General features: G+C 40.0%; 1 protein-coding gene across 2 annotated transcripts; it reads right to left on the bottom strand.

Moving 5' to 3' along the window:
- Positions 1–551: 551 nt before the first annotated feature.
- LOC134541988 (cuticle protein 19-like) lies at positions 552–15562 on the bottom strand. Of its 2 annotated transcripts, XR_010076715.1 has the most exons (4): positions 15506–15562; positions 8084–8206; positions 1108–2397; positions 552–979 (listed from the first exon to the last, which is right to left on the bottom strand). XR_010076715.1 is itself a non-coding variant. In XM_063385764.1 (3 exons), exons 1-3 carry the CDS (start codon positions 15518–15520, stop codon positions 2143–2145), a joined length of 393 nt encoding a protein of 130 aa, XP_063241834.1. In that variant the 5' UTR covers positions 15521–15562; the 3' UTR covers positions 552–2142. The 2 variants fall into 2 exon arrangements, 1 of the variants encoding a protein (XP_063241834.1); XM_063385764.1 differs by having other exon boundaries at positions 552–2397.
- Positions 15563–19192: the final 3630 nt, after the last annotated feature.

Here is a 19192-nt window from a genome sequence, read left to right as displayed (position 1 = left end):
CTACAGCTGATTACACTAGTTATGGGTCGAATACACTTTTTCTCAGAATCTAACCTCGAATTATATTCCTGAAAGCATATTTCAAATACGAATCCAGAACTCAAGACGCAGGAATAAAATACTGTAAGTGCGAAACACAGAAATTTAAGTTTAGAACCTTTCAAATCAGTGATTTTTTTTTATATTTTCTAAATAAAATAAAAATATGTTTACATTGTTAGGATGTAAACAAATCCTTTTTGGTCGAAAATTGTTTTCCTAAAGTGCTTATCAAACATTCACAGAGCAATGTAGCTGAAGGCATATTCAAACATCCCTTTAATAGCTTCTGTGGAGAAAAATAATGTAATCTTTACCAATTTCTGAATTTCTTTTCTTCAAATATTTTCTATGTTTTATTTTAATAATATATAATTATTAGGGGTATTTTAACACTTGACCCGTCACACAGACTATAAAGAGGGGGAGGGGGTTGTGTTGGGATTTTTGAGGGAGCGGAAGTGAGGATGGATTATTCAATTGTCCACATGTGTCGAGAATAAACTACCGTAGATGTTTATCATGCCGTGTATTGGAACACATGACCCGTCACACAGACTCTAGGAGGAAGGGGGAGGGTTTGTGGTGTAATTTTTTGAGGGAGCGGAATTGAGGGTGGATTATTCAAGTGCCACAAGTGTCGAGAATAAACTATCGCAGATGTTTATCATGCCGTGTATTGGAACACAATACCCGTCACACAGGCTCTAGGAAGGGGGGGGAGTGTTTGTGGTGGGATTTTTTGAGGGAGAGAAAGTGAGGGTGGATTATTCAAGTGCCACATGTGTCGAGAATAAACTGTCATAGATGTTTATCATGCCGTGTATTCGAACATATGACCCGTCACACATACTCTAGGAGGGGGGAGGTTGGTTGTGGGATTTTTGAGGGAGCGGAAGTGAGGGTGGATTATTCAAGTGCCACATGTGTTGAGAATAAACTGCCGTAGATGTTTATCATGCCGTGTGTATTTGAACACATGACCCGTTACACAGACTCCAGGAGGGGGAGAGGGAGTGTTTGTGGTGGGATTTTTTGAGGGAGCGGAAGTGAGGGTGGAGAATAAACTATCTTAGATGTTTATCATGCCGTGTATTCGAACACATGACCCGTCACACAGAATCTAGGAGGGGGGTTATGGTGGGATTTTTGAGGGAGAGGGAGTGAGGGTGGATTATTCAAGTGCCACATGGGTCGAGAATTAAATATCTTAGATGTTTATCATGCCGTGTATTCGAACACATGACCCGTCACACAGACTCTTGAAGGAGGGGGGTGGGATTTTTGAGGTAGCGTGAGTGAGGGTGGATTATTCAAGTGCCACATGGGTCGAGAATTAAATATCTTAGATGTTTATCATGCCGTGTATTCGAACACATGACCCGTCACACAGACTCTTGAAGGAGGGGGTGGGATTTTTGAGGTAGCGTGAGTGAGGGTGGATTATTCAAGTGCCACATGGGTCGAGAATTAAATATCTTAGATGTTTATCATGCCGTGTATTCGAACACATGACCCGTCACACAGACTCTTGAAGGAGGGGGGTGGGATTTTTGAGGTAGCGTGAGTGAGGGTGGATTATTCAAGTGCCACATGGGTCGAGAATTAAATATCTTAGATGTTTATCATGCCGTGTATTCGAACACATGACCCGTCACACAGACTCTTGAAGGAGGGGGGTGGGATTTTTGAGGTAGCGTGAGTGAGGGTGGATTATTCAAGTGCCACATGGGTCGAGAATTAAATATCTTAGATGTTTATCATGCCGTGTATTCGAACACATGACCCGTCACACAGACTCTTGAAGGAGGGGGGTGGGATTTTTGAGGTAGCGTGAGTGAGGGTGGATTATTCAAGTGCCACATGGGTCGAGAATTAAATATCTTAGATGTTTATCATGCCGTGTATTCGAACACATGACCCGTCACACAGACTCTTGAAGGAGGGGGGTGGGATTTTTGAGGTAGCGTGAGTGAGGGTGGATTATTCAAGTGCCACATGTGTCGAGAATTAAATATCTTAGATGTTTATCATGCCGTGTATTCGAACACATGACCCGTCACACAGACTCCAGGAGGGGGGGGAGGGGAAGTGAGGGGGCGGTCAGGGCTCGTGGTGGGGGATCTCCTGCTGCTGAGCCGTCGTCTGAGGATGCACGGCGTGGCCGGACCTCTTGACGACGGCGTTGAAGCCGCTGTGCTTGTCCGAGGTGTACTCGACGGTGCGCAGGGTGCCGTCCGGCTCGACGAGGCTGTAGCCGCCCTTCACCACGTCGCCGTCGCGCGACTCCCACTGCGACTTGACGTCGCCCGTGTGCGGGTCGTGCACGGCGTAGTCGAACCGGTACTGCGGGTACGCCTGCACACGTCGCAGTCACGGTCACACAGTCGTCACTCCGCCTCCCGACCACACATACACACGCACACACCTACACTCTAAAAAAAAAATTTGTACTTTTACAAGGGAAATTCTTGGAAACCCTCCTGTTGCCAAGGATATTTCTTGCAAAACTACAAGGCAGAGCCTTGCAAAATTGCACATGGTACAAAGCTCTGCCTTGTAGTTTTATAAGTAATATCCTTGGCAACAGGGTTTCCAAGGATTTTCCTTGTAAAATATACGAAAATTTCTTTCAGTGTACCAGGATAGACCGTCTCAAAGAGTAACTTTTTATTTTAAGATAAATAATTGTACAATCGAAAAATATATATATATATTTCAAGTAAAATCTACCAGATACTGCACAAAATTTGCTAAAGTATCATACAGTAATAATTCCCAGAATAACTAGATTTCAAGATAGGAAGGCCCAAGAGTGTGAGACTTTAATAAGATAAGACCGAAAGATAATGATAACCTCTAGTATGCCCTACGTATTTGGGGGTTAGGATCCAGGAGATTTGAATAAATTTGAACGTATGTGCTTAGGGAAACATCTGTGTCCTGAGGACAATGTGAAGTCGTGTATCTTTAACACTCTGAACGTAATTGTATTGGTAATACTTTCCTGTTAGCTGCAAGTGGCGTAGGATATTTGTTACTGCGCACTCTTTATTGTGATACATGCTTTAGAGTGCAATTGTTTCCATTCTCGTGCATCTGGAAAGAGAAATGATTTGTAAATGGTTAGGCGATCATTTGTTCTATGCAAAGTTTCTTAAACGCCGTCATTTTTATCAATTCACCCATATGGTGTCTATGTTGTTTTTGATTCCTCTAATTTTCTTGGAATTAGATAGAATAACTGGTTTGTAAACTTTGGCCTGTTGCTTAAATCTACCTACTTCACAGACGTAAGTTTGGTGTCATCTGGCTGACTGCAACTTTTTTCTCGTTTCGGAACCCTGAGTGGAGGTCGCTCAAGCCCGGGGTTCGAACCCACGACTTATCACGTATCCCTCGCCCTTTTTTCACAATGAACATTGACATTACTGCGTCTGCTCACATAAATAACACGATTTTACAACGAGCACAACGATTGGACGAATATAAGTATTTGCAGCAGATTCCATTTCTATGTAGGATGTATCATAACTATAGAATTTTTTTTTAATTTTTCATATTTGTAGCTTTGTTTACTGCACAGTGGAAATCTTCTCAATTTGTGAATTCTGTAGAGATTTAAAAGAGTTAGCTAATAATACGAGAAATCATAAATTTTGGGAAACAAAAGCCAAACGGATTTGCAGAATCCACACGTTGGCACGGGAATGAAATTTGCCAATCCGTGGTAACGAATGCACTCTGACGACGCTAAAGGCGCTCTCCGCTTCCACCTTTAAGGAATATGAAGTTTTGACAGCGCGTCTCTTGAACTTACATTGAGGAATGTAAGAAGATTCTTGAGCAACGTCATGTAGTCGAGAATTCCTCCTCACTGTGAGAGGAGGTGGGCTTATTGTTTTAAGGTGCACAAGGGGGGAGGGTAGCGAGGAAGCGGTAGATCGGCCTAATTAAGGGACGACATCGGTGTATTTAGTTTACAAAGAAGTGGGGTTGACGACAGAAAAATCAAAAAATGGGAGGCCTTTGAAAATCGACTCTGGAGTTGAAATCCTTTCTGAGGAAACTGAAAAAAAAAAGGTAATTTATCACACAACATCTTTGAAGATTAAAAAAACCTATCTAATGAGTAAACAAACATTTTGTTTGATTAGGTACTATAAATAATTATTTTTAATCATTTATTTATATAGGGCAAACGAATATGTTTTTTAAGTGGCAAAACTAAAGTTTGTGTAAACATGAGTTGAATTGGTTGTTACGTTATTTATTATTTTATAAGAATCCTAATTGAACTTATCATGTTTTAGTAATAAAATATTTTAGATTAGTTAACATGTTATTTTTAAAACTTTGAGGTCCCGTTAGGATTTAATTATTAATTTAGAGTTGTATTTAATAATTTTTTAAGGTTTCTTAACTTAATTGCATTTTTATTTTCAAAGATCTAACTTTAAATTTTTAAAAATTAATCATGCAACGTAAACATTTTTCTTAGATTTAAAAATTATAATGTTTCTACCAGATGTATGTACTTTTGAAAGAATAATGGTACTATGTTAGGTTGAAACGAAGAAAAATTTCTACGCTGTCCTCTGTAAAAAGCGTTTGGATCTAGTTTTGACTATTTTTCCGTCTAGGGATTAAACAATATTATGAGATTTTATAAAACCAAATTATGTGTTGTAAAAACTGTTTACCAATCATACCACAGGAGTGGGCTCTTCTTGTTAGTAGACCGTTGACTTTATCCTATTTTGGCCATTTTGTGATTTAATTTTCCTTAGCAGGGTAAGATTGTTCCTGAATCCAGACTGATTTAAACTGCTTCCTTACACTCATTTTAATTTCTGTCCTTCATTTTAATTCTTCCGCTTCGTAAAATCATGTCTAAAACGCTTAATAATTACGTTATTTTCGTTTGAAAATTTTTATATCTATTTTAAATGTGTGGGTCGGGCAAAAACGTAGAATTTTTTTCAAATTATATATTAATGTGAACGCCTAGTGGGATAATAATCAGTGGTTAGAGAGAGATAAAAAACCTAACGATGTATAACTTCGAGAACCACCTTAAATTTACTCATTCTTGTGAGCATCGTAGGTTGTACCTTCACCAAAAACCTTATTAACACACTTACATTAGCCTCACTTGTAACTGACTAACGCTCTATGTAAACAAATATTGAAAGTCGATTTTAACCTACTTCTATTCGTCGTATAGATTTGAAACTTTGCAAGTAAATGAAATCCGGATGACAATACAATAATTTGGAAACATCGAACTTATCTGATGTTGGATCCAGGAGGTGGCTAGTGAATTTTTCAACTTTTTAGTGTGTAACTGATAAAAGCGTGATTTTTTTAGTTTTTAAACTATATTTTTATTTCTGTCGTTTGTAGGCGGCGGCTGTCACGTGGTTGGCATTGAGTAAAGCGGATACTCGATTAGTATTATTTTACTTTAAAGTCAGACCCTGAAATTCCACACATCGACGTGCCTCGAATCTTCTGGAGCTGCCACGAGGAAAACAAGTGATGTAAAGGTTACAGACGAAACTAAATTCCCCCCACCCCAGGGGGTGAAAAATGTAACTTGAGCACAGACTTCAATTAATCCAGTCATTAAATGTGATCTTTTATATATAGTGCCGGAGGGGATAATTTGTGCTCATTAACTACCCTCTTGTATCATTAGCGTCTACTCAGGACTACCAATTTTTAGGGCATTTCTGCGACATGAGACTAATTTCAGAGTTGTACCATTCGAATGTTTATTTTATTTCAAATTACCTGATACCATTCAAACATTATAAAATACAGCCAAGAAAAGAAAATGATATTAAAATTACAAATAATTAATATCTTAACTCGTAAATTCGACAGATTTTCCTCTAAAGAAAACAACTGAAGTGTCTTCCAACTGGTACACAATATATTTCCCGATGTCAAACCAAACAGTATCATTTCTTGTAGAGAGATGGAAACTTCTGAGATAAATTTATCAAATTTAAGATTAATTCGGGTAAAAAAAACTATTTAAAGAATAATAATTCAATAAAAAATAAAATAAGACTTTTAAGAAAACGTTTTAAAAACGAACTAAAAAATATAAAATAATTTATCCTACCACCGTAAAGATGTATAACCCCATACCGATTCATAACCCCATACGTACTGCCCTAAATATTTGTGATTGTTGATGTTCAACACCTATGAATTAACTTGTAGGATTTAAAACGAAAGACGTGGGGCGCATGCACTAGTAAGAAGTGTAGGGAGTAGTTGTCGTTGAGAAAACTTACACAACAGTAAATATCATTTGCAGTTCAATAAATGTGTTAGTGAACTACTCATGCATCAATCATATATTGCACTCGTCCCACATTTGTTTTCTTTTAAAATCTCATGAGTTAATTCGTAGGAGCTAAAAATCAGCATTCACAAATTTTTAGGACAATCTGTACTGATCATGGAATCTGTATGAGGTTATAAATCTTTACGAAGCTATGATAAATTATTTTATACTTTTTAGTCATTTAAAAACATAATTGGTTAATGTTATTTATTATTGTTAATTATTGCTGTTTTGTCCTGTGTATGTGAAATCTTGTAATTTATATTTTTTTTTAGTACACGTTATGTATCTGATTTTATTTCTTACCCAATATAGATAGTAATGAAAATTTTTGATTGTTAATTTTAAATACCTATACAAATACTTGTTAGGTTTTAAACTAAAAATTAGGGGTACTTGCAATAGATTATAGTAAGGAGCTAAGCCGTGACTGACTCGTACTGACAGTACTTGTCAAAGTCAATGAAATGACATCTACTGACGAAGTTATAAACTAAACTGTTATCAGCGCCGTTAGTTCGAAGGTCACTGTGAGCTTTGCTAAGCGGACTGTTTCGCCAAGGAGAAAGATAGGAAGTTGCCAGACCTTACTTTATGATAGTGTGACGGACATTTCCCATTGTAATGTATGCGTGATATAGGAACCGCCTGCGAGTTTTTCGTTATGCATCCCGCAACACTGTACTGTTATGCTCGTAGCCTAATGCCACGAATCCTGGAGCTCGGTTAAAAAAAAAAAATTATAACGAACAGACAAACGAACTGAAAAAAAAAAGTGAGTAAATATTCCATTGTCATCCAATTGAAAGCTCATCGGGAAGTTATTTTAAAATCGATTGCAAAATTTGTACCGAACAGACAATAGACAAACAAGAAAGCGAGTTAATAAAAACGTTTTATTTTTTTTTTTTTTTTTTTTTAGCCGAATGGCACTATCTTTCCTAAAACGTCTCCGATTTCTCGCCGAACTATGAGGTACCATCATTAAAAGAAAGAATTTATATTTTTGTCTTGGACATAATCTATTAATATCTTTTTTAACTACGTACATCGGTTTTTGATTATTCCAAGACCTCGCTACTTGCTTTACGAAGAATTGCCTGTGTATTTAATTCCGTAAGAGTGTAGTAACTGCTGACGACCCCTAACCCCGCTTCAGCCGCACGGCGTGTGATGCAGCCCGCCCCGACGAGTCCAGCCATCGCTCGGGATTGCCGTCTCGACGCCGAACAAACCCAGAGGTGGAGACGTCATCCAGACGGTCTGATCCTGGTCGAGCGGAATGAGGCCAAGAGAAGAGGAGCAGCAGAGGAATTCACGCACCGACATGGCAGCCGTTTGTTTACGTGTTCTCCACTGCAGCCAACACCCGATCGTGTCAAGGACAGTGGGAATTCATGAGCGTTATGGTGAAAACAAAACTGTGTTCATGGTCCAGTTTAATTACGAAGAACGTAAAATCAAAATAGTTAACCGTAACAGACGAGGACCGTCATTTTGATTTGTGGATGACGATGAGCAAGAATGTCGGAGACATCAGCCTCACTTCAGACGGCCGGCGCTCCGGCTGCGCGTGTAGAAGAGGGGGGGGGGGGGGGCACTCACGTATTCTTCGACGTGCTGCTCGTGCTGGGAAATTTCGTTGTGTCCCTCCGGCAGCTGGGGGGGGGGGGGGGCACTCACGTATTCTTCGACGTGCTGCTCGTGCTGGGAAATTTCGTTGTGTCCCTCCGGCAGCTGTTGGTAGCCCTGGAAGCCCGGCAGGGCGGAGGCGGCTGCCACCATGAGGCACACGACGGCTACGACCTGAGGAGAAGGAGGCTGCTGAAAAAACCTCATTACGAGTACACTTTTCAAAAAAAAATTGTTAGCAAAAGCATCGATCTGTATGGAAGCCAAGGCTTCTTAATTGGCCATTATTTTCGTTCTGTCAACCAATCCCTTTTTGTAATGTTAATTTTTAAAAAAATATTCTGGGTAGGCTGTTTTTGGACTACATTCGCCAGTTTCATGAATTTCCGTCAAGCTGATCGGGAATTTTGTGATTGAAATAAATAAAATAAAATTTAACAAATTTTAAGTTGCTTTATTTTTTGACGTGATTTCGATTAACGTCTTACTTGACGGTCGGGCGGCCACGCCAGAAAAATTGCGGCAACATAAATTGCGACACCAAATCGCGACAACCTCGGCCCATCGTTCACAACCACTGGCTCAACCGACTCCACATCAGCATCAGAATCATCAGAGAGCACATACACGTCCATTACCAAACAATTGTCTGCATTCCCCGTCGCTTCTCGCGAGGCGGACGGCTGAGGCTCGCTCGAGCGCGAATTTCGCGCCTGGTTCGGGGGCTCGTTTTGCCTTCACTGGCTCGCTTCACTCGAGTGCTTTTTGCCTCATTCGATACCTACGACACTTCTCTGCATTCTTAATTACTTCTGCTCTTGCGATTTTGCTTGTTTTCAATCTTTTCTCCAACATAACATGTTTTCCCTTAGGCATTATGCCATTATTGGTCCCAAAACCAAAGTTAGTAACTTTACAATTATTCCACTCAACAAACACCACTATTGCTCACTCACGAGCAACTGAAATCACGCAAATCGGGCCATTACTCTCGGAGTGACGGCTCTCACTGACTTCAGTTCCACGCTCCACACTAACGCTCATTACGTCATCACTGCAAATGTTAACCAGGTGAGTCATACGTAACGACCACTAGCAAAGTCTGCTCTACTAAGACATGTTTACTTCAACTCTGTAGCTCTCATAGTTTACAAGTTTTAAGCGGTGTCGAGTCCTCAGTCGAAGTGACACCCAACCCGAGATTAAACACATTCATATTCCGTCGCCAAACTCATGTCAGAAATTAAATATAAACACGTAATTTTTAATAGTATTCGGTGCATGTTCCTCTTCTTTTAGTTTGTTTTATTTTTATTTTTTGCCCTCGCTGCATGCAGAAGCTGTTGCTGTTTCAGATGGAAGATTATGTAGATGAAGTACTAGTTATTTTATTTACTTGCTAATTTAAGTTGTGTTCAGTGCAACAAACTAAACTTAGAGAACGGTCACACGGCCCAGCTAAACTAGTTCAAGTGAATAAGTTTTATTATCCGTATTTTAATACGTTTTCTCGATTCAAAACATAATCCTTGTTAGTTATGCGGAAATCGTGTGTTTAAGCCCGAATTGATCGCAATTTTTATGTTTACGTTTCGGTGTTTATTAGGAAAGCTTAAAGCTATTGCACTACACAACTATCCTGTAATTGTAACCCGTCCCGTCTTCCCACGAAAGCAATCTACTAATGTGGATCATTTAAATTTGATAATCAAGTACTCATAAGTATTAAAATATATAATAGATTAGCGTTTTCATGTATTGGCACTGGTGTAAACAGAAATTCTTGGAAAAAGACGTTTCATGTAGTGCAATCCGTAGATATACCAATATATTGGATGTTATTTCCTTTTTATTTTTAACCTATTAGGCAAGTCGTAATTTTAGGAATTATTTCAAATCTTTTTTCCAACCTTTTAATCTTTATTGAGTTTTACAACTCCGCCTGCGTGGTATATACTGCAAGGGCCACTTAAAACTGGCCCTCCTTTAATATGAATGAACTTTGAGTTGGAGTCACCTTGTATTTGTTGTACTTTGATGTGAAGAAAATGTGGTTTTATTTACATATATCTCCGGTTCCCTTCATCGTAAGGAGATAAAATTTACACGAGGTTTTAACATTGATCATAAGCTTTTAAACACAAAAAAAGGTCAATCAAAATCGGTCAACTCGTTTTTGCGTGATGCTTTAACAGACAGACACACACTTCAGTTAAGAGTTTTATAAAAGTGTAGATTGCTATTTACTTGCGCAAAAAATATCAGTGCAAATATTTTATTTTTATCTGTTGATTTTTATACTGCTGCATAACTCGCGTTCAAATTTTTTTTTTTTTTAAAAAATCTACGGTTTGTTGACTTCAAACAACAAGCATAGAATATACGACGTCCTGAAGTCCTGTGTAAACCAGTTTAGTTTGGATGAGGAATATCCCCGGTCGGCACATGTTCGGAATACTTTTTGGCCGAGTAGAAAATGTTGCAGCGACGTATGGTTCAAGTGCCGTGTAACCGTGGCCTATGGCGATACCAAACGATGCTAGGCGCACGGCAGTTGTTCAGTCGTCGACACCGCGCCACGCGCATGCGCAGAGGGCGGAAGTCGGTCGCCGGCCGGAAGCAGTCCCTCGTGCTCCGGGACCGACGGCAGCGCGCGCTGCGGTCCGCGGGGCAAACACCAACCACCCGGAGCTCCGGCGCCTGTTTGTCTTTCCGCCCTCCCTACCCCCCACCACCTCTTCATACCACTCTTCAACCCCCTCCATGGCACGTGACCCGCCTCTCGCCGCAGCCCTTTCACGTCGTCACGAGTATTACCAGGGATGTTCGCAAAGCAAGCACCTTTTGGACATTTAAAAAAGGGGGGTTGTCTGTAAAGTAGATTTACGGACGATAATTTTACGTGATAACGTCATAAGAAAACATTGATGAAAAATTGCATACCTACTTTTTAATTTTCAAATATCATTTAAAGTTTTTTTTTTGCAAATTTAATTTAAATAATTTGTTTAAATACAATCACGAACAATTAGTTAAGAAGCCAGCCTTTACCTGTTTGATATTACAGAAGATTTTTTTCGCGCGGTTGTTGGCCGGTTCTCGCACGCACGGCTCAGGCGGAAAGTGACAATGAGTCGTGCTTTTTCGTGCGTGCAGCCGGCGTTCGTCGATTTCTAAGACGTTATCACGTCAAAATTTTATAAAAATCTTGAGAAAAAAGTTTTTGTTGGCAGTTTTATTTTAATGCATATCTACTTCACGATTCCACGTAATCATTCAGTCCCAAACACTTTTCGCAACGCTCTACCAGTTTCCGTAACCCCTCTGCATGAAAGTTAGCCGCCTGGGAATGGAACGGACGCTTCGGTCATAGGCACCACGGACTTCGAACACGCGATGCGGGTAGACTAAGTACAGGCGCTTAGTAAACCCGGAATACGTTCAAGCAATCTTCGTACTCGAGTCGAAAAAATGATGGCTACCATTTTTTTTTTTTGACGAAGGGGGAATCATTTTGGTTGAATTTTAATGAGATGTTGGTCAAAAATTACAGCAAAAATTACATAAATTAAGATTGTCAACTAGTTTAATTTCCAGGCGACGAACTTCTGTGCGGAGGGGTTAAAGAAACTGGTGCAGCGTTGAGAAAAGTGCTTGGAAATTGAATGGCCATCATGTTCAAATGTAAAGTAGGTATGCAGTGAACTAAAACTTTCAATAAAAACTTTTTCTCTCGAGTTAATATTTTTTTTAAATTGCAAAACGAATCTTACTTTGCGAATATCCCCCGTCACTCGGCAGTCTGCGTCTCACACTTGACAGTTCTGGCGATATGCTACCGATTTTCCAAACGTCACTTGCGGAGCAACACCGACAATCACATGCAGTTGTTTTAAACACGTTTTAACGGAACAACAGTTTCATTAGGACACCTGGAACAATTGGCGTTACTTTTGAAGGCCTGTCACTTTTGAAAGACAAGTGACGTGACCACTGGCGGGGCCCTAGGCCATTTACTTTTACGGAGTCAAAATATTTTGAAGAGGTGACTTACCAGGGGGAGGGGGGGGGAGAGAAGTATGGAATAGCCCCCAAGTCCACCCCTTCGGAAAATTTGTAAAATAACTTCGTTCAAATTACGTTTTTAAGCAAATGTAAAACTTCAGTTTCAACTATGTTTTTTTTTAATTATATTTTAAAAAAATTATGTTCATTCCTAATATATTATCCTCAAATTAGTTATATTTTTTATGATTTATTACGGTTAAATTCTGGTAAAATCACGTCATTTATGAAGGCAATAAAATATTGAAGTTTTTTCTAATACGATATATGTAATGAATTGAAATAGGTATTGATCAGCGCTTAAAGAGATGCAAGCTAATAACAATTTTGATATTTCTGTTCCCATAAATGTCCATATTTTTTTAGCAGGACAACAGATGAACGGGGGGAATAGGCGGGCCTGGAGCCGCCCCTGGACTCCGCGCGAGACCGCAGCAACGTCCGCGCGATGTTGGCATGTCCGTCGCCCGGGCCACAGAGAACAAACACACCTCCCTCGCACCACGACGCGCGGAGTGAAGAATCATCGGGAGACGGCGTGCTGCGACGTGTAGGTGAAGTCGCTTCTGTGGAAATGGTGTTTGGTAACACCAGAACGATAGTTGGTGAGTATGAATTAGAATTTCCGTCGTTCAAAACAGTCACTTTCCTTTTTTAAAAAAAAAAAAAAAAAGTAATTTTAAAACTGTTTCCACAATGCAATCACTATCACTTAAGCCAATGTTTTAGGTGTCTAACCAATATGGCGCAACAATTAGTTGTAGACGAGAAACAGCTTCACACACCTGATGACGTGAACACCTCCTGATGCCCTACACTTACCCTAGGTTCTCAACCAGACAGCTGCGCCCACGGCGAGATGTTAAAACTGACCGCTGTCTCGCACGTCATGTTTATTTTTTTACTCTTTAATAATCATTACTTTTGTTTGATGGCTATTTTTAAATTTTAACGCAATGCCTCCCTTGCATCTGTCATTCTGTCACAAATATTTTCAACAGATATGCATTGTTGTGATACCAAGGGTGTAAAAAAAAGGCACGCAATTGATGATTACTGAGACTCGCGCGCCATAGTCCTCAAATATGAGTAACTAAGAAAAAAATCTAAGCATCGCACACGGACCAAAAAGTGCCTGGTTTGAGTCCCACGCAATCCGAGCGTCCTGTTGACATTCATCGTGTGAGATGTTGAGTGAGTTCGGCATGCAAGTCGTATTCGTAGGACTGCTTGACGTGAGTGACTACCTGGCCCCTACCAAGGCGATGTGGGGTCGACTCCCGGCGGAGTGAGGCGCGTAGTTTACGCAAGTGAAAACGCAACGGTCATTGCCGTGTGGCGATGGGTTTTTTCGAGTTGCTCCCCCCCCCCCCTTCCCCCTCTAAATCAATAAATGCATCCTGTCGTTGATAGAGTTTACCGCTCCATCTTTCGTCCGTTTTCAATGACATTGAGGCCTGGCGAGACACCGAACTTCAATCTGTCCGCTCCCAACAGTTCACGAGGGAAGTTTATTTTTAGGGGCAGGCATTTTTCGCGAATAAATCTGAACGCCTATTAGACTGTAACAAGGTGTACCCGCACCAGCGGTTTCTTCCTTGTGATTGGCGGCCGTCTGCGAGAGAAGTTGTATTTTTTTTTGACTCAGCCAATCAGGACGCGTTTGCTTTCGCACTGAATTACTCTGATTGGTTTTGTATCAATCGACATGTACCTGAAAGAAATTCACTCAATCACGAAACACAGACGGTGCTACAGTGTTTTAAATTATAACTAGTCTCGGAATCTTATCGCGAAATATGCATGGCCCTATTGATTTGTCAATGAGTCTCCTGTGTTTTCGCGTGAATAAATGGAGTTTAACGGCAAGAACTGCTTTCAGATCCACGTTTCAATTAGCGGCAGCTGTGCGCTCGTTGGCTGCGGCTAATGAGAGACGTGTTGACCCAGTTTCGCGGCAGTTGGCGTGTCTGCCTCGCATTCGCAGAATCGTGGGGTTTCATCTTCGCAGTCTGTTTATCACGTGTGTCCGTTCTGTAGCTCCGTTATTGGCTCTTTTTTTTGCGGAGGTTCTCTCGCCTGTGGCTCTGCAATCATCCAGTTATTAGATTCAGAGCCACGTTGCCGTAGCTTCGCAAGTCCCATAACCTTGTGTGGTTTCCCATACTTGATAAATGCAAGTACAGAAATGTTTGCTAAACAAAAAACTTGAGTACACGTCACAGAGCCTAAAAATTTTCAGCCTAAAATTAGGCTGGATGTATTTTAGGCTGAGTGACTGTAGGCTGAGTGACCATACTTAATATATGATGAATAGCAAAACAAAAACTTTTTATGACTCCGGACAACATTTCTCACCAAAGAAGTAATGTGAAAATAAAATAAAAATTACTTACCCAAGCAGCTATATCATATATAGAATATTTTTTTAACGGAATCTTTAGTTTTGGACTCCGTGAAACTGCAACGAAAAGTTGTTGGAAACAAACGTATTGAAGAATAACTGGATCATTCACAAGTCTTTCTTAGGAAAATAATATCATGAAGAGTTGCTCTGCCGTCTTGAAGTTTTTGAATGAAGCACTGCACTCATTTTTTTTGTGCGAAAAAAACACCGAGAGATGAAGGAACATTAACAAATGAATTCGTTCTTGCAAGCCGGATCAAGGAGTTAACTTCTATACCTATTTCTAGGGACATGCAGATTTCGCGAAAAGATTCCGAGACTGAATGAAAGTGTTTCGCGAATGGGTGGAGTTTCTCCGAGGTACAAATCGACTGTAACATCACCAAATCACAGTGATTCAGTGCGGAAGTAAACGCGTCCTGGGTGGCTCGGTCAAATAAGGCAACGACTTATCTCTTGCAGACGGCCGCCAATCACAAGGAAGAAACCACCAGATGCGGGTACACCTTGTTGCAGTCTTGTAGGCGTTCGGATCTTTCCGCGAAAAATGCCTGCCCCTACCTATTGCTAGGGACCGGAAAAATTCGCGGGTTCAATGACCTGTTGGATGAACTCCATAGTTCTACGTACACTCGGTCAAATGTCACCCTCTCATTGGCTGCTGTCTTGTGAGACGTCCCAACGTAGCAGCCTGTGATTCAATAAAGCTTTGGTTGGGTGTTTCTCATTGGCCCAGAGTCATCCAGGTGAGTTGTGAGCCAATAGCAGAGGCAGCACTGAGTTATAACGATTTGTATTTTAGCCTATCGCGAAATGAATTCGCGAATTTTTCCTGTCTCTACCTATTGCTGGTCCGGCGTGAGATTTTTTTTATCTTCTCCGGCCTCATTTCTGCTGGCCCGCGTGCCGATCAGCACCTCGTCGGTCGATGTGATTGTCGGTGAGGAATAAGGGTTGACGGGTCGCAATTGAAGGTCCCCCGTCGTCGTCTTGAGGCTTACCTTGGCGGACGACATCTCGGGGTATCGTGGGGGCGCTGCGGTGAGATCCAAGACTGGTGCCTCTCGGAGGACGGCCGCCGGTGTCTTATACCTGCTCCTCCTCTTCGCGGCGTGACCGTCACGCGGCGTGTGTGGCCGGGGGGGGGGGGGGGAGATGCCTCGCGGCCAGGCACGCGTGTCGTCGGCGCGCGCGTGCTCGCTCCGCGTTGTTAGCGGCGCCCTGATTGCTGCTTTCCCGCGCTGCCCTCGAAACACCCTGTTCCTGCTCCTGACTCTCAATTGCCAATAGACCGATCGAATCCTTGTTATTCGAAATGTTTCGATATTCGAAGAGAAAAAATAAAATTGGTCGTCTGTAAACGCGTCCCGAGCGGCTCGGTTAAATAAGGCAACGACTTCTCTTGCAGACGGCCCGCAATGTCATTGAAGACGGACGAAAGATGGAGCGGTAAACTGGATCAACGACAGGATGCATTGATTGATTTGGAGGGGAAGGGGGGGGGAAGAACTTCAAAAAAAAAATCCCATCGCCACACGGCAATGACCGTTGCGTTTTCACTTGCGTAAACTACGTGCCTCACTCCGCCGGGAGTCGACCCCACATCGCCTTGGTAGGGGCCAGGTAGTCACTCACGTCAAGCAGTCCTACGAATACGACTTGCATGCCGAACTCACTCAACATCTCACACGATGAATGTCAACAGGACGCTCGGATTGCGTGGGACTCAAACCAGACACTTTATGGTCCGTGTGCGAAGCTTAGACTGTAAAGTTGGTTTACGGACGATAGTTTAACGTGACAACGTCATAACAAAACATTGATGAAATGATTGCGTACTTTCATGAATAAAATTGAATCATTTTTTATTGAGTTATCACTATTTCGTATGGATACAAAGAAGGAGTGAAATGAAATCTACAATTTAATTGATAAATTTACTTTTATGTGCACTCATTAATTCAAATATGTTTACTACTATTTTTACGAAGAGATTATTTTAACTATAACTTTTGTACATGTTTTCTATTTAACTTCTTACAATCTGTGTTATTCTGTTAAGGATAGGACGATGATAGGAAAAGTAGGAAACGAATGGGAGTGTATCAAGTTTAATGTGCCTCGAAAAAGTCAAATCGATGGTTGTTCCAATCGAGTGGAAGAGAGATAGATGCGGCGCAAGCGTATAATGAGCGTAACGGGACACAGCGTAACGGGACAATGTGCGTAACGGGACCCTTTTTCGTGCGTACAGCCGGAGTTCATTGATTTATTAGATGTTTTCACGTCAAAAAAAATTAGAGTAAATAAAGTAATCGGCGTCCATAAAAACATTGTCCCAGTTACAACTGTATATTATAAAAGTTTAAATTTGAACTATTTACAACTAATCATCCATCAAATTGAAGGTAAACTAACCTCAAGTTCAATTCTTCTCACACTTTGGTTAATTTAGAGTAAATAAAGTACAGGATGTCCATTAAAAAAATTTTCCCAGTTACAACTGCATATTATAACAGTTTAATTTAGACTATTTGAAACAAATCGTACATCAAATTGAAGGTAAACTGACCTAAAGTCCAATTCTTTCCACACTTTGATTAACACGTCCGTAGTAATGGAAGCAATAGCCTCTTACGTATACAAGATCTTTTAAACCACTCCCCCCCCCCCCTCAAAAAGGAAAAAAAATCGCATGCCGTTATGTCAGGTGAACTTGGAGGCCAGCAAAAAAAAAAGCTCAATAAAACTTTGAACGACACGTACGTTGAACTCAAATTACAGATTCACTCTTAGAAAATTGCAGAACATAAAACGCATTACGCTCAGGTATCGCCATTTTCCGTATGTGGTGCTGCAAGCGAGAAAATAACCAAAACAGTATTCGCTCACGCTCTTATCTAAAACTGTTTGAGTTACTCTTTAAGTGTGACCTTGAACCAAAACTCTACAATGGTTATAGTTTATACTATTAAAATTTACAACTGGGGCATTCTTTTACTGGCATACTGTAAGTTAAAACCATTCCAACATAACCTTGATACTAATTTATTTTTTGTAGGATATGTTTCATTATTCAATAAAATTTTGGTATTCCCAAATTATTTAAACCTTATTTTCCGATGTTTCTTATATATATATATATATATATATCCTCGAATAACACTGCAAAAACTATTAATGTAAAATACTACATACAAATGGTTTATTCAAAACTCTAAGACACACTATTGCATGCTCCTTATTTGTGTTAAGATTTATATATACATACATATATATATTTGAAAGTGTTTAAATTGATTTAAAATAACACCAAAGAAAATTATAAAACTTTTTATAAACTATGATTATGTTTGTATTAAAAAAACACGAGAATAAAAGCAAAACTATTTAGAATACTGCCTCATTTACCTGAATGAGCTATTATTGTAGCTGATGCTTCCCACCCCAGCATGACTGCAACTCTCATATTTATGAGCAGCGGGTCGTAATACATTGCAATCACCGAAATGTCAGTCACTGAAGATTACGTTAGCTTAAAATCTTGAGATAAACTACAAAACAGTAAACTTCACTTCTCATAACATTAATAATTCAGCCAATGAAGTGAACAGTTGGCGTACCTACTGTATATTCCAGGGAATCGCTTGTGAACTCTCAGGCAGATGTCACTGATTCCAAACAATTTTCACTCACAATATGAGATATTTCCTCAAAAATGTGTCAGTACGGAAAACAAATGTTAATAAATCTGTGGAATAACTATCACCAAAACTTTTCAGCTTCCCTAACTTGATTTACTGGCCACGGTTAGCCACAGTATGCATTAAAAACATGGCAATCCTAAAAGAAAATGTAGTTTACTAAGGGTTGAATCTAACTTAAAACATCGTGTTCATTTTGACATTTCTATTTCTTTCACTAAATGCGGTTAAGGTTGGCATAATTGGTTTCCACGCATTTCGTATGTAACTTTGTTTTGAAATGTACTTTGTCACAAAATCAATTTTTTTTTTATAATACTCTTGAATTTACAATGTTACAGGCCAAAAAATGCAGTAAATTTTATTTTTAAAATGTTATTATCCCCTGCTTTAGCAACCAGGTAAGATTTGAAATCAAGAATAGTTTAAACGCACCATTTGTGATGTCCTATTCTGTAATTTCGCTTGGACGGCAGCAACAGAGCATAAGGTGTTATACAAGGTATTTAATTAAGCCCTTTTGTAGAGTTGCATGACACATATGTCGCATTTCAACGTAAGGCAAGTATTTAAACACACAAAACAACTTAACAACTTTGGTATGAACCAGCTAGGTTTAGTTTTAAAAAATCTCATGTTATGCCCTATACTCTCACGTTGCTCTCGTTTGGTTATTACGTTTTTATGACTTTATTATTTATTTGTGATAATTCATTTGTATGTTCCCCTGTATAAGCATTGCATTTTTGTCCTGTAGTAAATTTTGTTGCCAGACATAAACCACTTGTAATCAGCTTTTATTAAACATTTAGGACAATATTCGTAACTAAATTTTTTGCCTGGCCAAGTGTCCCGTCTTAGTCCAAATTTTTTTTAAAATTTCTACAGTGGAATAACGCATATTTGCGTTCATAATGTCATTTTATAAATATTTGACCGTAAAAATTTGCATATAAAGATAAACTTAACTCAACATGGCGGTTG

The sequence above is a fragment of the Bacillus rossius genome (genome assembly GCF_032445375.1).
Source record: "Bacillus rossius redtenbacheri isolate Brsri chromosome 4 unlocalized genomic scaffold, Brsri_v3 Brsri_v3_scf4_2, whole genome shotgun sequence".
NCBI classification, from domain to species: domain Eukaryota; kingdom Metazoa; phylum Arthropoda; class Insecta; order Phasmatodea; family Bacillidae; genus Bacillus; species Bacillus rossius.
The sequence above is the reverse complement of the archived record's forward strand: the minus strand, read 5'-3'. Positions and strand labels throughout refer to the sequence as shown.